This window comes from Sinohyriopsis cumingii, chromosome 1, assembly GCF_028554795.1.
Source record: "Sinohyriopsis cumingii isolate HCF-2022 chromosome 1, ASM2855479v2, whole genome shotgun sequence".
In the NCBI taxonomy this organism is placed as follows: domain Eukaryota; kingdom Metazoa; phylum Mollusca; class Bivalvia; order Unionida; family Unionidae; genus Sinohyriopsis; species Sinohyriopsis cumingii.
Genome location: NC_142961.1, coordinates 28,440,449 through 28,461,478, shown reverse-complemented (window position 1 = coordinate 28,461,478; position 21,030 = coordinate 28,440,449). Strand labels below are relative to the sequence as shown.

Genomic DNA, 21,030 nt, shown 5'->3' with positions numbered 1-21,030 from the left:
GTTGGTAGGTGGGTAGGTGGTTTCCCAATATGTTATCACAATACTGGCTATATAGTGCCAATTAAAATGTCAAAATTTGTACATTTTAAAATAGTTAAAATTTGGAATTTAAAAATAAAAGATTGTGTAGAAATATCTAAAGTTACAAAAGGGGTCAAGATCACTGTAGTGTGAATTATTTTCTGGATAATGTTTACAGTAGCTGCTGGAAACTAGTAAAAGTAGAGGTGAAATATCTAATCCTTAGTTACACTGGTTTGTTATTACATGCTTGCAATCATAGCAGTGCTTTTTTTCAAGAGGGGGCCCCGAGTGGTCTAAAGTGCTCTCCGTTACGGATCACTACCATCTCACCTCTGTCTGCGTGGGTTCGAGTCTCGGATTTGGCCAATGTGGGTATGTGAGAAAGCTTGCCAATAGCTTATCGTGGGTCGGTGGTTCTTTCCGGGGTTTTTCCAGGTTCTTCCTCCACCATTAATACTGGCCGCCATGTATAGCCTATCATGTAATGAAAAATGGTGTTAAACCCTACAACAACAATTTTCCAAGGGAAATATTGGAATCATCAATTCTGGAGGATTTATTTATAAAATTAATAATCACATAATTTGTCTGTATCTCTTTATTCTATACAAAATCCAAAGATATGCAAGGAAATAAGCAACAAAATTAAAAAATCTTGCCATCCACGAGTCCATGCACATTAGGGAAAATAAATATACCCAAATTTATGCCAAATCAACCAAAGTACTTGTGCATAAAAATATCCATATTTATGGAATTTACAAAAAACCTGTGCTTGTTGATTAATGTTTACTGACCTTTAATAAATGTAAATTATAATTCTTTTTACCATTGTGTATGTCATATATATGTAAAATGTCCCATAACTATGTTCAATACTTTTAGGTGATGACACTGTCAAGTTATGGGATATAAGAAATTTCAAGAGTCCTGTTGTTTCCAGAGGAGAACTTACAAACTTCTTTCCAATGTAAGAGGGCTGCCTATTCTAAATTATGTTGTTGAAAATTTCTAATGCCTGCTCGATAACTGACATAGAATTTTGAAAAAAATATTAAATAATAATGTATTGAAAGGATTATTTGTCAGCAAGTAAAATAAGGTAATGGTTATAGATTTCTTCCGTTTATGTCATACCTTTTTGACCATTGTGCTGTGTAAGCTGCACTTTTAGAGGTCTTAACATTCCCTTGTTTAATGGTGCTTGGGGAAGAATGACCTACTTTTTCCAGACGTAACAGTAACAATTATAGGCATATACTAGTCTTTACACTGAAGCAATTTACTTTATTGTTAGTTAGGCCTGAAATAATATTTGAGTTACAATTTTGAAACAAGCACTTGAGTTAGTGAATTGGGGTACACCCCCACTGACCCTCACAAACATGTGCAGATGTTTAGGGAATATTAGCATTTTCATGAAATTTGATTAGTATGGATTATTATTAGGTAAACCAGATTTCCTCTTGAAGCTCATTTAGATAAATTTATTCTTTTGTTTTACATTTTCTTGAAGAGATGTCTCTTAATATTGGCAACTTGCGAAGTTTGATTAAGATTGCATTATGGATTATGAATGGAAATAAATAGGACTAAACAGCTGCTGGAAACTATAAAATGGTCACACTTGCTCTCCCCAAAAGTAAAATTTCTTTTAATATATATATATATATATATATATATATATATATATATATATATATATATATATATATATATATATATATATATATATATATAATTTTACACTTAAAATGTCATATTTGTAATCCTACAGGACAGATTTACTGTTTAGCCCAGATGATAAGATGGTCGTCACTGGTTTATCAGTCAAGAAGTCAGAAGGACAAGGAAAGCTACTTTTCATGGACAGACAGAGCCTGTCAATCCTCACAGAAATGGTTGTTTCGGACACAGTGAGTGCACACACTTTGTTGTAGATGATTTTACGCACTACTATTCATTCTAAGTGGTTTACGTATTGTTACTTTTCTTGTTGTTGTGTTTAAGGTAAGTGTTTTCCTTTAACCTTGTAATGTTTGACATTGGGCTAAAGTTTGCTCTGATTTCCATGGAATATAAGTACTTTGAGTGTAAGACACACTGTAAATGGAGGATACTAAGTCAAATTGCAGATTTACTGACTGAAGCTGGTATCCATTAACACCTTGATTGACTGTAGGGATAGTAAGTAACCCAGACCTTACTCCAAAACTTTACTTACCTATCACAAACATCAATCTCCATCTCAGTTCTAAGCCTTAAGTACCAATCTTTGTAAAGAATAAATCTTTATTTTTATCTAAATAAGTTTTACATGAAAATATTTGTCTTATTTTATTTTTTGTATAACTCACCAGACCATATAATAATGACAAACTATTTTTCAGAGTGTAGTTCGCTGCCTGTGGCATCCCAAATTAAATCAGATTGTAGTGGGAAGTGGAGATGGCAAAGCAAAACTCTTCTATGACCCAAAGAAAAGTCATAGGTTAGTTCTTAACTCACTGTCTTGTTAGACAGACTGCCTTGTTAGACAGATTGCCTTGTTAGACAGACTTCCTTATTTGACAGACTGCCTTGTTTGGCCTTTAAAGATATGTGAAGAATTATTACATGGTCAGAATTATTCCTATTGTTTTGGCAAACATGAGGCTAAATTATCTTCCACAACACTATACTGTTTTGGGGAAACCAGTATTTCACAAGATAGATGAAAATATTAGTTCCCAGTATGATATAATTTAGGTAGGACATGATATCTGATGTATGTAAACAGGCCTCTGACATCTCATACACAGTATTAGATCTAATAAAGTATGTAAACAGGCCTCTGACATCTCATACACAGTATTGGATCTAGTAAAGTATGTAAACAGGCCTCTGACATCTCATACACAGTATTGGATCTAATAAAGTATGTAAACAGGCCTCTGACATCTCATACACAGTATTGGATCTAGTAAAGTATGTAAACAGGCCTCTGACATCTCATACACAGTATTGGATCTAGTAAAGTATGTAAACAGGCCTCTGACATCTCATACACAGTATTGGATCTAGTAAAGTATGTAAACAGGCCTCTGACATCTCATACACAGTATTGGATCTAATAAAGTATGTAAACAGGCCTCTGACATCTCATACACAGTATTGGATCTAGTAAAGTATGTAAACAGGCCTCTGACATCTCATACACAGTATTAGATCTAATAAAGTATGTAAACAGGCCTCTGACATCTCATACACTGTATTGGATCTAATAAAGTATGTAAACAGGCCTCTGACATCTCATACACAGTATTGTATCTAATAAAGTATGTAAACAGGCCTCTGACATCTCATACACTGTATTGGGTCTAATAAAGTATGTAAACAGGCCTCTGACATCTCATACACAGTACTGGATCTAGTAAAGTATGTAAACAGGCCTCTGACATCTCATACACAGTATTGGATCTAGTAAAGTATGTAAACAGGCCTCTGACATCTCATACACAGTATTGGATCTAGTAAAGTATGTAAACAGGCCTCTGACATCTCATACACAGTATTAGATCTAATAAAGTATGTAAACAGGCCTCTGACATCTCATACACTGTATTGGGTCTAATAAAGTATGTAAACAGGCCTCTGACATCTCATACACAGTACTGGATCTAGTAAAGTATGTAAACAGGCCTCTGACATCTCATACACAGTATTGGATCTAGTAAAGTATGTAAACAGGCCTCTGACATCTCATACACAGTACTGGATCTAATAAAGTAACATAAAATTATTCACTTTTAGATGAATTAAACTATTAGACAGTCCAACAGTAATCACATCAGTCCATATAGTTGTCCATTCTTCATCAGTTTGGTTCCCCAAGATAACTTATACTGGGAACTGTTGAATTTTTTACCAAATTTGGTTTGTACATTTATATTGATGAGACTTGAATGAATTCGATTTCCAGCATTTTGTAAAATGATTTAATGGAATTATTCGTCGTAAATTGCCTATCCTTCTAACTTTGGTTTCCACAGCATAATTTTACATAGGCCCACAACCCCTCCCAGCTGATTGACAAGTACATCCATGGCACAAGCGTCTGGGTCCGGAACTGGAGAGACTTTGGTTTCCACAGCACAATTTTACCAGTGCTTGTTGAATTTGAATCAGATTTTGTTTTGTGACTTTAATTGCTGAAGCCTTGAATGAGTTGGATTTCCTGCAATCCCTGACATCATTTACAGGAGTTATGCCCCCTTGATTGCCTCTCCTTTTTCAGTTTCTGCACCACATCTTTATCAATGTTTGTTGGATTTCAATCAAATCTGTATGTGGCCTTATCTTGATGAGACTATCCAACAAGTTTAATTGCAAGCAATCTAAGACATCTTGGCTGCTTTCTGCTACAGCATTGCTATACCAATGATTGCTGGATTGGAACGACATTTGTTTGTGGCTTTATATTCCAAGACATCCTGGCTGCTTTCCAAAGCATTACTCTATCAAGGATCACTGGATTTGAACCAAATTTGAATGTGGCTTTATTTTCTAAGACATCCTTGCCACTTTCTACAGCATTGCTATACCAGTGATTGCTGGATTGGAACCAAATTTGTATGTGGCTTTATATGCCAAGACATCCTGGCTGCTTTCCATAAACTATGCTCTATCAGGGATTGCTGGATTTGAACCAGATATGTATGTGCCTTTATATTCAATCTTGGCTGCATTTTAAATCATTGTTCTATCAAGGATTGCTGGATTTGAATCAAATCTGTGTGTGGCTTTATATTCCAAGACATCCTGGCTGCTTTCTGTAACATTGCTGTACCAATGATTATTGGATTTCAACCAAATCTGTATGTGGCTTTATATTCCAAGACATCCTGGCTGCTTTCTGCAACATTGCTGTACCAATGATTACTGGATTTGAACCAAATCTGTATGTGGCTTTATATTCCAAGACATCTTGGCTGCTTTCTACAGCATTGTTGTACCAATGATTACTGTCTTTCAACTGAATTTGTATGTGGCTTTATATTCCAAGACATCTTAGCTGCTTTCTACAGCATTGTTGTACCAATGATTGTTGGACTAGAACCAGATATGTATGTGGCTTTATATTCCAAGACATCTTGGCTGCTTTCTGCAGCATTGTTGTACCAATGATTACTGGCTTTCAACTGAATTTCAAAGTGGCTTTATATTCCAAGACATACTGGCTGCTTTCTACTGCATTGCTATGACAAGGATTGCTGAATTTGAACCAGATTTATTTGATATTGTTGAGACCTTGAATGAGTTTAATAAAAAATATCTCAGGTTGCCCATTTCTGTATTTAAGGGACCATGCTGGTGACCTACTGGTTAGAGCATCTGCCTCAGATGCGGGAGGTTGCGGGTTCAAACCCCAGCTGAATCATACCAAATAATACTGACAACTGCCTTGCTAGGCGCTCAGCATTAAGGGGTTAGTGTTAGGACTGGTTGACCTGGTGTGAGGATAATGTGACCAAGTGGGACATGATGCTACATATCCGGGGCATGATGCCCCAGTGCTAGACATCACTATAAACTGCCACACTGCAGACGTCATAGCAATATGACTGAAAGTTTTAAAAAATTATGTTAAAAATCTAATTCTCACACACACACACACACACACACACACACACACACACACACACACACCCCTTTATTTAAGGTCTTACTGAGCAAATTGTAGTGAGTTGCAGCCCTTTGGGATTCAAACATTGCCAACAGCTCTACATTACATTATCTTTTGCATAGCATGTGCTACAGATTGTAACACAGCATGTCCATCAGTTTCAATTAATGCAGAGAACTTGTAAAGAATATTTAAATGTGAATGAAGCAGATATATATGTGCAAAATTAATGAATGTCAGGTCATTTATGCCTATTAAAACCATATGCACCTATATTAGCTTTTGTAGTAGACGGTTTGTGATATGGTTATTTGAAATCGATATAGACCTACATTAGCTGTCTTAATAGACGGTGTGTAATATGGTTATTTGAAAACGATACAGACCTACATTAGCTGTCTTAATAGACGATGTGTGATATGGTTATTTGAAAACGATATAGACCTACATTAACTGTCTTAGTAGACAGTGTGTGATATGGTTATTTGAAAACGATATAGACCTACATTAACTGTCTTAGTAGACGGTGTGTGATATGGTTATTTGAAAACGATATAGACCTACATTAACTGTCTTAATAGACGGTGTGTGATATGGTTATTTGAAAACGATATAGACCTACATTAACTGTCTTAGTAGACGGTGTGTGATATGGTTATTTGAAAACGATATAGACCTACATTAACTGTCTTAGTAGACGGTGTGTGATATGGTTATTTGAAAACGATATAGACCTACATTAACTGTCTTAGTAGACAGTGTGTGATATGGTTATTTGAAAACGATATAGACCTACATTAACTGTCTTAGTAGACGGTGTGTGATATGGTTATTTGAAAACGATATAGACCTACATTAACTGTCTTAGTAGACAGTGTGTGATATGGTTATTTGAAAACGATATAGACCTACATTAACTGTCTTAGTAGACAGTGTGTGATATGGTTATTTGAAAACGATATAGACCTACATTAACTGTCTTAGTAGACAGTGTGTGATATGGTTATTTGAAAACGATACAGACCTACATTAGCTGTCTTAATAGACGGTGTGTGATATGGTTATTTGAAAACGATATAGACCTACATTAACTGTCTTAGTAGATGGTGTGTGATATGGTTATTTGAAAACGATATAGACCTACATTAACTGTCTTAGTAGACAGTGTGTGATATGGTTATTTGAAAACGATATAGACCTACATTAACTGTCATAGTAGACAGTGTGTGATATGGTTATTTGAAAACGATATAGACCTACATTAACTGTCTTAGTAGATGGTGTGTGATATGGTTATTTGAAAACGATATAGACCTACATTAACTGTCTTAGTAGACAGTGTGTGATATGGTTATTTGAAAACGATATAGACCTACATTAACTGTCTTAGTAGACGGCGTGTGATATGGTTATTTGAAAACGATATAGACCTACATTAACTGTCTTAGTAGACGGCGTGTGATATGGTTATTTGAAAACGATATAGACCTACATTAACTGTCTTAGTAGACGGCGTGTGATATGGTTATTTGAAAACGATATAGGCCTACATTAACTGTCTTAGTAGACGGTGTGTGATATGGTTATTTGAAAACAATATAGACCTACATTAACTGTCTTAGTAAACGGTGTGTGATATGGTTATTTGAAAAAGATATAGACCTACATTAACTGTCTTAGTAGACGGTGTGTGATATGGTTATTTGAAAACGATATAGACCTACATTAACTTTCATAGTAGACGGTGTGTGATATGGTTATTTGAAAACGATATAGACCTACATTAGCTTTCATAGTAGACGGTGGTGTGTGGTATTGTTATGTGAAAACCATATAGAACTATGTTATCAGTTTTAGTAGACAGTAGTGTGTTGTATTGTTCTGTGAAAACCATATATTTTTACATTAGCAGTTTTAGTAGACAGTAGTGTGTGGTATTGTTCCAAGAAAAACAATTAGACCTTCGTTAACTTTCTTAGTAGACAGTGGTGTGTGGTATGGTTATATGAAAACCATGGAGCTACATTAGCTATCTTATTAGACAGTAGTAGTATTACTTGAGGACATCACAACTTAAAGTTTGATTTGTTTAATTAAAGTTTGATAATTCACAAGTACCAATTCAGTTGTCAGATGAATGTGTGGTAAATATGATTGCACTTTTGAAAAATTTCACTAGTACCAAATTATTTTTCATAACTTTTGAGGGAATTTACTGTTTTCTTTGTTAAGGGGTGCTATGCTGTGTATGGTGAAGAAGGTATAGACCTACATTAACTGTCTTAGTAGACAGTGTGTGATATGGTTATTTGAAAACGATATAGACCTACATTAACTGTCTTAGTAGACAGTGTGTGATATGGTTATTTGAAAACGATATAGACCTACATTAACTGTCTTAGTAGACAGTGTGTGATATGGTTATTTGAAAACGATATAGACCTACATTAACTGTCTTAGTAGACAGTGTGTGATATGGTTATTTGAAAACGATATAGACCTACATTAACTGTCTTAGTAGACAGTGTGTGATATGGTTATTTGAAAACGATACAGACCTACATTAGCTGTCTTAATAGACGGTGTGTGATATGGTTATTTGAAAACGATATAGACCTACATTAACTGTCTTAGTAGATGGTGTGTGATATGGTTATTTGAAAACGATATAGACCTACATTAACTGTCTTAGTAGACAGTGTGTGATATGGTTATTTGAAAACGATATAGACCTACATTAACTGTCTTAGTAGACAGTGTGTGATATGGTTATTTGAAAACGATATAGACCTACATTAACTGTCTTAGTAGATGGTGTGTGATATGGTTATTTGAAAACGATATAGACCTACATTAACTGTCTTAGTAGACAGTGTGTGATATGGTTATTTGAAAACGATATAGACCTACATTAACTGTCTTAGTAGACGGCGTGTGATATGGTTATTTGAAAACGATATAGACCTACATTAACTGTCTTAGTAGACGGCGTGTGATATGGTTATTTGAAAACGATATAGACCTACATTAACTGTCTTAGTAGACGGTGTGTGATATGGTTATTTGAAAACGATATAGGCCTACATTAACTGTCTTAGTAGACGGTGTGTGATATGGTTATTTGAAAACAATATAGACCTACATTAACTGTCTTAGTAAACGGTGTGTGATATGGTTATTTGAAAAAGATATAGACCTACATTAACTGTCTTAGTAGACGGTGTGTGATATGGTTATTTGAAAACGATATAGACCTACATTAACTTTCATAGTAGACGGTGTGTGATATGGTTATTTGAAAACGATATAGACCTACATTAGCTTTCATAGTAGACGGTGGTGTGTGGTATTGTTATGTGAAAACCATATAGAACTGTGTTATCAGTTTTAGTAGACAGTAGTGTGTTGTATTGTTCTGTGAAAACCATATATTTTTACATTAGCAGTTTTAGTAGACAGTAGTGTGTGGTATTGTTCCAAGAAAAACAATTAGACCTTCGTTAACTTTCTTAGTAGACAGTGGTGTGTGGTATGGTTATATGAAAACCATGGAGCTACATTAGCTATCTTATTAGACAGTAGTAGTATTACTTGAGGACATCACAACTTAAAGTTTGATTTGTTTAATTAAAGTTTGATAATTCACAAGTACCAATTCAGTTTGTCAGATGAATGTGTGGTAAATATGATTGCACTTTTGAAAAATTTCACTAGTACCAAATTATTTTTCATAACTTTTGAGGGAATTTACTGTTTTCTTTGTTAAGGGGTGCTATGCTGTGTATGGTGAAGAAGGTGAGCAAAGACAGACCCATGGAAATTGTGGCTGACAAGCAGATTATAACTCGTAAGTCATTTTATATAAATTTCTGCTTTGAACATTTTGCCTTTTTCCTTCCACTGCAACTTTTTTCACCAAGACAATACGTTACCTTGCAGAGCTTGCCTTCCAAAGCTAAGATGTTATAACCATCTTTAGCTTTGTTAGCAACACTGGTGCTAAATTGTTATATTTGCTAAAAATTAAAGTCAGACAATAAAAATCTTGCCATGGATATTAAGATAAGCACCAAATACCCTTTAGTCCTCAGTAATTACTTTTGCTAGCTGTTACATGTTTAGGCTCGAATAAACAGTAACACAAGAAGGAGTGAAAACAACAAGCTTTGAAAAATTTAACAAATAATTTATTTCCCTGGAAAAATACTGTAAAATTTAAAAAATAAGAACTTACGGTTTCAAGAATCAAATCCAAAAATAATCCAAGAATAATCCACGAATAAAATTTTAGAAGTCCTAATAATAAATGTTCTAATGAATTAAGTTCGAGTCCCGACAAAGAATCCAAGATGGAAGGCGATGATGTACACTGTATCCTGTATTATGTTGTGGTCTACAGTGTCTTGTAGGAACACAAAAAGTAATCCAGTGTTTGAAATCCAAACAAAATTGTTAAGAAGTGTCTTTTTTCAAGAATTCTGTAAGAGCACAAAAGTATTTCCAGAGAAACAAATTAATCTTTTAGAATCCAAATAATCTGAAGAAAAATTAAAATATAACTCAAAAACTGGCTACAACAGAAGGAAACGACTTTTTGTTTTTAAGCCCAGACTGAGATCTCTCTCTAAGCAATGGTTTAAAACTTGAATAATGCATAAAACAGATGCCTGGATAAGGGTCACGTGATCATGTTTACATATTAAAAAAATCGCGCAGCCTTTGTATGTCTTTGATACGAACCAATCATTTTACTCTGAGAATAAAAGCTGTTTACTTCACTAAAAACTATTTACAAGTTGAGGGTCACGTATCCAACACAGCCTCGATCTCAAACTTATTTTTCCCACAGTGAAAATAAATTAAAAAAATACTTGTTGACGTGACTGTTACTAAATTTGAATTCAGGTTGGGAACCAGGTCAGCCTTATATGTTTACAGAAATGAACAGTCACGGTCAAACTATTTTCTGGAAAAAGTACAAGTTCCTAGTAAACAGAACTACATTATTTTGACATCAATTAAATCAGATATAAATTAAATATACATAACATTGTGCAAATTGCACTTTTTAACATGCCTTTACAATGGTGAAGGACAGTATTGGAGTTTTCTCACTGCATGCAAACATACTCCATCAGTTTTCTACCTTCTTCCACTTTCATTCCTGATGAATAATGTATCACCCTCGAAATCATGTCCTTGATTGGTATGAAGCCTTTCCGGGAAACTGTAATATCGAAAGAAGTGCTCATAAAGGGCTTTAGCAGTAGTCTGAGCTGTCCGGTTGTGGCAAGGAACAGCCTGAGCATACCTGATGAAATGATCAGTTATCACCAAGATATTCTCAAACCCTCCCTTTGATCGCTCAAGAGACAAAAAGTCTATGCAGGCAAGCTCCATTGGGTGGGTGATGTGAATTGGGGTTAATTTGGCAATTGCCCTAACCATAGTCTTTCTGCATACGCACCATTTGCAAGACTCCACCTTGCAATTCATGTCCTTCTCCAGACCCGGCCAATAATACATTTGCCTAGCTGACCAGAGTGACTTCTCCTTGCCGTGATGGCCCATATCGTTGTGGATACCTTTCAAGGCTAGGCTCCGGTATGAATGGGATCATGAGCTGCCTGATTAATTGACCTTCATGAGAAGTGGTCCTGAAGAGAATGCTGTTTTAAACTACAAGGTGGTTCCATTCACGTAGAAATTTCTGCACAGACGCATTTTCTCTCTGGAAATCTTCCTCCCTGGGCAGAAAACCCTTACTCTTGAGGTCAGTATTTTTTGCTAGAGTCTTATCAGTCAACTGTTCCCTGTCCCACTTGATGTTATTATAATGTTTAGACAGAAACACCTCCATATTGGCCCAGTGAGGAGCTGGATTATCCGAAATACTCCCAATCAAGGTTACAGAGACAGTAGCTGCATGGCACATGGCTTCCACCACGTCTGGGAATATTTGTGGTAAATGCGAGAGATTGTTGGCATCAGCATTATTTTTGCCAGCTGTATACCTGATGGAAAAATTGCAGTTTGCTAGAGCCGCAACCCATCTATGCCCTGTAGCATCAAGTTTTGCTGTCGAAGGGTTGCTGTCCATGACCACCTCGAAGGAAGAACCTAAGAGATAGTTGTGGAGCCATAGTTTTAAACTCTCATTCTTTCATTTGGGAATGATGTTCAGAATAGATACATCAAAATTGGTCCTCATCTATTTTCAGGGGAGCATTCTCACAGTCAGCAAGGACCAGGATACATACCTTTTCATACCCTTTCATGGTTCGACATTTCTCAAAGAGAATTATTCCTTGTTCTGGGAATTTCTTCAACCTTTTTGTATCTTCAAGGTCACAGCTGCTCCCCCAGCATGGACCATTTGTTTAAGTGAATTTTGCTGATGATCTTTCTACTCCAGTGGTGGCCATTCTTTGTCTTCTAAGATTGTTAGTTTAGACAGTATTTGGTCTTACCTTGGCAATTGGATGATTTTATTTCCAGCAGGTATCTTGCAGCAGGAACATCCACAGATACTTGAGATGCAGTGGTGAACAGACCTGACCTCCTTCCATAATGAATCTGTCTAGTTCCTTTATGAGTGCTTATTTCACATTTATTTCTTGGAGATGGATGCCTTGGTGCATGCCTTTCAATCTTGGCAGGACATGCTGTCCAAATAGGGCATTCTCAGTCTACCCAGAAAACACCAGTCAGTGGGATCATTGTCTCAATGGAGTCAGCTGGATCATACTGGATGGCCTCTCAGTCAGGCTAGAAGACTCGCAGTGTTACATAGGCAAATGGAGAGTTTTGTTGCAGTGAAGCAGGTAGACTCATATCAACTCATTTAATGCATCAGTACTACAAATATCTACCTTTGTTCTCTGCCTTTTTGATAAGAAGGAATTTGCTTCCCCTGTCATTGATGGCCACTGTTCTAGGATTGCAGACATGTTTAGGCATCACAGATGTGGGGGGGGGACATCAGTCGGAACAAGAGCATCTCCAGCCTTTAATCTATTTTGATTTTTCAAGACCAAAATTTCTAGCCCCTGTCTAGAATGGAATCCTACTATAGGTTCTGAAGTAGTTGAACCCCTTTCAGGAGCATCAGTGATTCATCTCTCATGTGAAATCTGCTTTCTAGTCACCCCAGCTTTGGCAGGCAGAATACAGAAGCTGAATGGTTTCAGTTGACCAGGACTATCTGCAATTCCATCAAGAAGGTTCAGTTTCTCTCATGACAGCCCTTGCTTTTATTATTAAGAATAGACTCATGATAACTCTATGATCCCTCTTAAAAAAACATTTTCTTCTTTGTACCTTTGTCTCAAGGTCATTTACAGAATCCCATTTGGGCTCTGAAGTGGTACCTCAAATGCTATGAGAAAACAAAGAGAGGAAGTCATGATCCTTTTCTTACCTGTCAAGAAAGGCAAAGACATTTTTACAGCACAGACACTGTTGTCATGAATATGTTGGGTTGACCTCCCAGCATATAAGGAACTAACCCTTTATCAAATGCACATTTTACAGGTATCAGCACCAGTGACCCTGACCTTAGCATTTGCTCCCACACTTCACAATCTCAGGCTATGGGATAAAGGTTGCTGTCAGCCATCCTGAACATCTACCTCAGAGAGACCCCTCACCTTAAAGATCTTAGTTATGGCTTGTGGGTCTGATACCAGCAACAATAAAAGTATCCCACCCATGCCTTTCAGCAGCATTGTAAGAAAGTGTCATTTGATTTCCATTGGATTTATGGGAGCAAAACTTTTTCTCTGTCAGATGACCCATGTGTCCTTATGAATCAAGGGCTAATACTAGCCCATCAGTTATTCATCGTAAAATCATTTTCAGATATATCTTAGAAGACTGGAGCCTGGGCAGATTTTAGAATATGGGGATATAATTCCATCCTACTTTTACTTACTCTCCTGATATGTTTTGATCAGGTACACATTCATAAAAAGAAACCTATTTTTGAGGGGAAATGTTTCTTCAGTAAGACTTACCCTTTCATAGTACATGCACATCAAACCACCCCGGTACTTTATAGCAACTGTCGAGAATGCACCTCCACTTCAGTAATAACTGATGACCACAGAGTATTTACTATCAATAAGTATATCCAAGAGGAGACTACTCTTATCTGAATTGCGTTTAGACTGTCAGACAAGTTTAGCACCATTGTTGCTAACCAAGCAAAACATGGTTTAAAAAATATTTAAGCATGGGAAGGCTGGATTTGCAAGGTAGTGAACATACTTCTAATGTATTATGACTGGGTAGGTATTATCAAATGAACTTATTTGTACCTTCCCAAAAAAAAATTTCCTACCTCTGTAACATGTTGCTCTCTTTTTGAGAGTATCTCATCATCTCTTACAGATATGATATCAGCTCTTCAGGACCTCTGTTTCAGTTTCAGAAGTCGCACTATGCCCTGTGTCAGTGTCTCAAGTCATACTATGTATGCCCTTTTTCAGTGTCAGAAGTCATACTATGCCCTGTGCCAGTGTCTCAAGTCATACTATGCCCTTTTTAGTGTCAGAAGTCATACTTTGCCCTTTCAAAAAGTTTGAAACTTAAGTTATGCAACTGAATACAAAATGATTCCATTGAATTTTTGGTGAAAAAAAGGAAGCTTCATATATTACAGAATCATTTAGTTTTATCTTGTCCAGGGTTAACAGACATTGTGAATGGCTTGCACTTGGATTAAGGAAGAACCATATCACATCACAAGCTCAAAGGTAATAGTTACTGTCTGAAAGAACAAAACATGGTTTCTTCATGATAACTTGAGTTGTCCACCATCTACAGTTGCTAAACTTTGTAGAAGGCTTGCACATGAGGTAGGGGAGAAATATGTGATCAATTTCAGGATCAAAAGGAAAAAAGTTATTGTCATTGTAACTGAAAGAAGAAAGTGGTTTCTGCACAATAATTCAAGGTCCCCATCATCAATTTGATGGATTGCTTGCAATTTGGGTAAGGAAGAATTCTATCAGTTTTGGAATCAAATGGTTATGGCAGTGTTTCTTAACTTCTTAACTAAAAGAAGGAAATGGTTGGTTGCCACAGTTTGTGATCAGAAAGAAACCTATTGGTTTGGGGTCAAAAGTCAAAGGTTAAATTCACTTTAACTGAAAGAATTGGTATCTGGATAATAATTTGAGTTCTCCATCAATAGTTACCAATCTTTGTTGATAGCGTCCAGTTGCAGGGTAAGGGTGTTGGGGTCAAAAGAATAAAAGGTCAGGATCACGGTGACCTGGGGGTAGCATGCACATGGGGTAAGGAGGGAGCTGATAGATTTGAGAATCAAAAGATCAAAGATCATGGTCACCATAACTGAAGGAAGAAATATGGTTTTATACAATAACGACAGTTCTACATTGCAGACCTGGAACAAATTTTGTGGATGGCTTGCATCTGGGGCAAGCTGTTTTGGGGTCAGATGGTAAAAGTCAAGGACATTTACTGAAAAAATAAAAATAATTTTTTAAATATTAACTTCGTCTCTTGACCATATATCTTGACCAAATTTTGTGGAGGACTTGCATTTAAGGTATGGTAGAACCCTATTGATTTTGTGCCCAGAGGTCAAGAGGATTGTAGAGCAAAAAAATTATTGTACAGAGCAACTTTTGTTCAAGGTCAAACTCTGTTGCTGGCTGGTAGTTAGGTAATAAAAGAAACCTATGGATTCTGGAGTGAAATGGTGAGAGGTCATGGTCATTTTAAGTCGAATAAGAAAATAATGATTTATGTGTGTTAAATTTAGTGTGTTAAGTTGCATCATAGGGAACTGTTAAACTCAGGGTGGTGTATAATGAACCAATGGCAGTATTTTTTGTTATTATTATGAATGGTTTTTGCTGTAATTGATATTCTGATTTTCGTCCAGAATACTGTAGTTACTTGCATATGAGTCCAACTGCAAGCAGTATAGACCCTGATCTGCTGTTGCATAATGTACCAGCCAATCAGAGTCTGTATTTTGTTCTACTGATTACTCCTAATAAATTGAATAGTTAGATCTGTCAGTACATTAGTTGACAACAGATGTGGATCTGTTTATTTTGTATTCAAATCCATATGCAAGTATATATTTTGAATCATTTGAGCAGCATCATTCTTCATTAACTTGAACCTTTTGAACTTAATTTGATTGAGCAGCATCATTCTCCATTAACTTGAACGTTTTGAATTGCATTTGATTGAGCAGCATTATACCATATTAACTTGAACCTTTTGAATTGTGTTTGATTGAGCAGCATTATACCACATGAACTTGAACCTTTTGAACTGCATTTGATTGAGCAGCATCATTCTCCATTAACTTGAACCTTTTGAATTGCATTTGATTTAGCAGCAGCATTCTCCATTAACTTGAACCTTTTGAATTGCGTTTGATTGAGCAGCATCATTCTCCATTAACTTGAACCTTTTGAATTGCATTTGATTGAACAGCATCATTCTCCATTAACTTGAACCTTTTGAATTGAATTTGATTGAGCAGCGTTATACCCCATTAACTTATGCTTTTTCAATTGCATTCCATCACAGATTGAATCTGATTTAGAACTGTTACATTTCAGCATATGCCTTGCCAATGTTCCGTCAGGTGCGTCAGACCAGCACCAAGAAGTTTGAGGAGAAATTACGTAGAGACCCTGTCAAAACTAAGAGACCAGATTTGCCTGTCTATGGACCAGGTAAGTGTACAGGTCTTATGTATAATTATTCAAATTTAGTATAAAAATTGCTGATGATGAACCAAACAAGAATATACAATTGATATTTACATCCTCCATCATTCTTCAAGTACAACCAGTGTATATAATAATAAGTATAATAATAACAATAATACAAGTAATAATGATAATAATAATAATAATAATAATAATAATAACAATAATAACAGTAGTAATAGTAATAATAATAATAATAACAATAATAATAATAAGAATGACTTTTTGGAAAGAGGGTGACAGAATTGCATGAAACTTATCTAACTTGTAGCATTGTATTATTTATGTACATATTATATAGTTGTGAACCAGGCCAGTGGAAATAGTCACATGTCCAGACATCTCTAATAGGACTTAGTTTTGACCAACTATAACATGCCCAAATTGGACAGCAGAGTCTAATGACATAGCAGTTGTGGCAGTTAGCCATTGAATTCAGCAAGGCTTGTGTCATGAAACAATACAAGAATCCACTTAATAAAATTTTTGTCTGGAAAATAAAATTATTTAGAACAAATCTTTACCTACACAGCAAGTTTAATTGAGAAAAATAATTACAGTCCTAGTGCTTTAATCAAATCCTCTGCACATCATACAGAAATGTGCTCATTTTTAAAGCCTGACAGAAAACAATAAATGGAAGGATTTTTTATTGTTAACTTATGTTTAATCAACAGGTATATTTTTACTCTTTTATTCAACTTTCAATTTGTCTTTGGATCTTCCTTCACCAGATGTACTGGCCACCATGTATAGCCTATCATGTGCTGAAAATGGCATTAAATTCACGACAATTACAAGTTAATCTTGTGATTTTAAAAAAATTCCATGTTCAGTTTCACTTTTGAATGTTTCAAAATGACTTTTTAACTGTAAATATCTTGTAGTGTGTGATCTCTGCATTTACTTAGATGTTGATTATATATATGGTAATGAGTGATTTTGAATTGTAATTTGGTTCTTTTGGGAAAAAAAAGACTTGAGAGAATCAGCAGCCATGGTATTTGGTATAGAGAAGAAAAATACATATTTACATCATAAATAATGTGTATGATATATCTCTCTCGCTCATGATTAAACATACACAAATGCACATGCTGAATGCTGTTACCAGGAACAACTTTTCAGCCATAACAGACAAATATTCTAACTGTATTCAAAATGTTTATGTATAACTACTCAACTTATTCATACTGAGTTCAAAGGAATACTCCCTCTAATTGCTGATAGATAATTATGTCCACAGTTAGACATAAAATGCAGCTTGCAGAATCTGTCATATATGCAGATTTACACAAACATAATTTGCATTTTTCTCCTGGGACATATTTTTCTTTCCATTTAGCCTTGGTAAACATTGACTGAATTGGTATCTTTATTCTTTCTCAGATAGTCAACAAAAATGAAATAGGACAGAAAAATATCATGATTCAAAACTTTAAGTGAAATTGTGAAGAATGCAAAAGAGGTTGCAGTAGTAATAAAATTGGACAGTTTTGTGCATACACCTGCCACATGCAATAAAATGTAAAAAGAAAAAAATTCCCCCCATACAGTTTATTTTCGCTCTCTCTTATATGCATAAACAGATTATTAAATACAAATATATTGAAAGAGAAGTTTGTAGTTGAATTTACATATCTTGCCTGCAATGTTTTATAAGCACTCAAAATGACTTGATTTAAAAATTGAACAACATGGTATTTCAATGTCTTGTCAACATATATATTGACTTGCACAGTCTAGCTTGATGTTGACATTTACTTAAGTACAACAGCCAGTCTTCCTTACTAACCATTGTTACATTTTTTCTTCTTTTGAATTTTAATTTTTTTTGTCTTTGAGATTCTGGAGACAAGTATTTTATATACATATTCTGACATGGCAGACACAGTGTATATTTTATAGTACATTTAGCAAGGTTAATTTTCTTGTAGTACAATAAAGTACAGCTTACATTTTAAAACTTAATAATGTTCCAACTGGCAAAAGGATTGACTTAAGTGTATGTTCTTAAATTTATTTTGGCACAGAGATCATTTAATAGATAAGATTAAGTTGTATTTTATGAAGTATGTGTGTATTTATGTGTGGAAAATGCACTACAAGTAGAATCTACTGTATGTTGACAGGTAGTTTTGTAACATTACTGAATATAAAATTTTAAATCATTTTGTTATACTTTATTATAAAGCAGTAATAATCTAAATTAATAACATTGTTTAAAATCTACTTTTTATAATTCTTTTGAATGTTTTGAGTACAATCCTGGTAGGAATAGAACAAAATATGGTCAACTGCCATCCTATTTCTTTATGCATGGTGGAAACTGGTTACAAACAGTGTGACAGCAACTTAATGCCACTGCAAAGTAGACAGTAAAACTTGAGAATTTTTAATGTTTAGGCACCAGGGCAGTCTTGCTCCAAGATTATATTTAAAACACAATTAAGCTCATAAGAAATGCACTGCCTGCTGAAATTTCTTTGAAGAGCAGGACCACACTTGTATCTGATTTGGAGTATAAAGTTGCTGAATAAAGCATTTATTCTGCAACTTCCAATACTCGTCTTTCTTTGAAGACCATTTTTTTGTATAAATAGAACTCTATATACATAATGAATGTTGATGGGCTTGATTTGTATTTAAAAAACAGTGGGACAAAGAGTAGGAAATTTAGCAATGTTTATTTTTTCATAAAAAAGTGGCAGTAAATAGCTTTTATTACTTTTTTTTCCCAATGTGGATGCCAATAATGTCATTTTCCTGTACATTTAAACAATTATATATTGAATTAAATGTGCTGTAAAAACAATACTTAAATCTTATTGAAATATGACACTGATCTCATTTTGCTATTATAGTGAACATTATTTTCACAAAAGGTTTACCATCCTGAATTGAAAAAGAGAACATTTTTAACATTTCCTTTCGTAGGTTCAGGTGGTCGTCTGGCTTCAAAGGGAGGAACATTGTCACAGTATGTGGTCCAGCAGCTGGTGGCACAGAAGCCTGACCCAATGGACAATGATCCTCGTGGTGCCATCTTGCGACATGCTAAAGAAGCAGAGGAGAATCCTTACTGGGTTGCACCAGCTTACAAGAAGTAAGGGAGCCTTTTTTCATTTGCATGAAATAAATGATACTTGATTACAGACCTAGAATCTAACATAAATTTCCTTGTAGCCAGAAGGACTGAGAAAGTTTACTAGTCAGCTGAATCGTCACTAGTCCTTCCCACAAAACAGAAGCATATCTAGATTAGTAACACTTTTATTTCTTAAATATCACCATCATTCATAATTCATAAATCTTGCTTTAGAAATCCACTAAGGCTACTTGAAAATATTCACCAAATGTTCATAACAATTAAACATTGTCCAGAAAGTAGCAGTAGAAAAAAAGATGAACAAATAAACAGATTTACAGTGCCTCATCAAATGGAAGAAAGCTTATGACTCAACAAGAGAAAAAGGCAAAGCTGTTGTCCATCCTGGTCATGATGATAACAAACAATTTAAGACAGTAACTATCCTACCGCTGTGAAAGCTGGGTGAGAAGATTTCTTGTTATGACATTATTGGCATTTCATATACATGCACTGCAAACCTTTGAATGGAATATGTATCTCCAAGATTGTTAACCTTTACACATGGAATGGATAATCATAAATGGGATTTTGATGATCATGGCACTACATGGAATGGATAATCATCAATGGGATCTTGAAGACCATGGTCCACATGGAATGGATAATCATCAATGGGATTTTGAAGACCATGGTCCACATGGAATGGATAATCATCAATGGGATTTTGAAGACCATGGTCCACATGGAATGGATAATCATCAATGGGATTTTGAAGACCATGGTCCACATGGAATGAATAATCATTAAAGGTATTTTAATGACCTTGGCACTGCAGTGCTGGTTTGACAAGTACAGGGACAAGTCTGGTTTACAGTTGTCAACAACACAACTTTAAAAATAGATCAAAACCAATAAAGATGTATTGTTCCTCATTTAGAAATATGAAAAGTCTGATCCTCTAGATAGCAATTATATGACAGACAGGACTGGTGTTTGGACGGGCATTAAATTTACCCACATCGAACATTTAAAGTTTCTGCAAAGAAATAATTCTTTTAACTGAAACTGGCATGTGTATTTGACATAATCTTATATGTAAAAGATACATTGCCACCATATAAAATTGCTTTGGGACCACTATAGAGAACATGATATAATCTGTGCTAGGGAATTATCCAAGCTTTATTGTTTCTTATGACATCTAGATTTGCAATAGATCTTTTATTTCATGGGTAATGAGGGATTCCAAATGAATAATTAAGTCATTCTCAGAAAGACAGAGGAATCAGATTGTGAAATTTAATTGCGTGTGCATGACTGTGGCTTTGATTGTAACTGTAAACTCCTCAATTCACTGCAATGAAAATGGAATGGTTCTCTTCCAAACTTGATGTCAAACTGCAATAATGTAGCCTACTTTAAAATACAATTGGCAACTGGCCCATGTACATCTGATATGAAGCTGATGTTGGCATTATTGAATACATTTT

At 35.1% G+C, this 21,030-nt stretch overlaps 1 protein-coding gene across 1 annotated transcript in view; it reads left to right on the top strand.

The window, feature by feature from the left end:
* LOC149806598 (WD repeat-containing protein 70-like) overlaps positions 1 to 21,030 on the top strand; it is a 68,693-nt gene that overhangs the window by 43,399 nt on the left and 4,264 nt on the right. The window contains exons 11-16 of the mRNA XM_089955347.1: positions 910 to 994; positions 1,802 to 1,940; positions 2,415 to 2,515; positions 9,457 to 9,536; positions 16,297 to 16,413; positions 19,387 to 19,555. Of these exons, the coding sequence (XP_089811473.1) occupies positions 910 to 994; positions 1,802 to 1,940; positions 2,415 to 2,515; positions 9,457 to 9,536; positions 16,297 to 16,413; positions 19,387 to 19,555 (691 nt within the window). The remainder of the gene's footprint in view (positions 1 to 909; positions 995 to 1,801; positions 1,941 to 2,414; positions 2,516 to 9,456; positions 9,537 to 16,296; positions 16,414 to 19,386; positions 19,556 to 21,030) is intronic.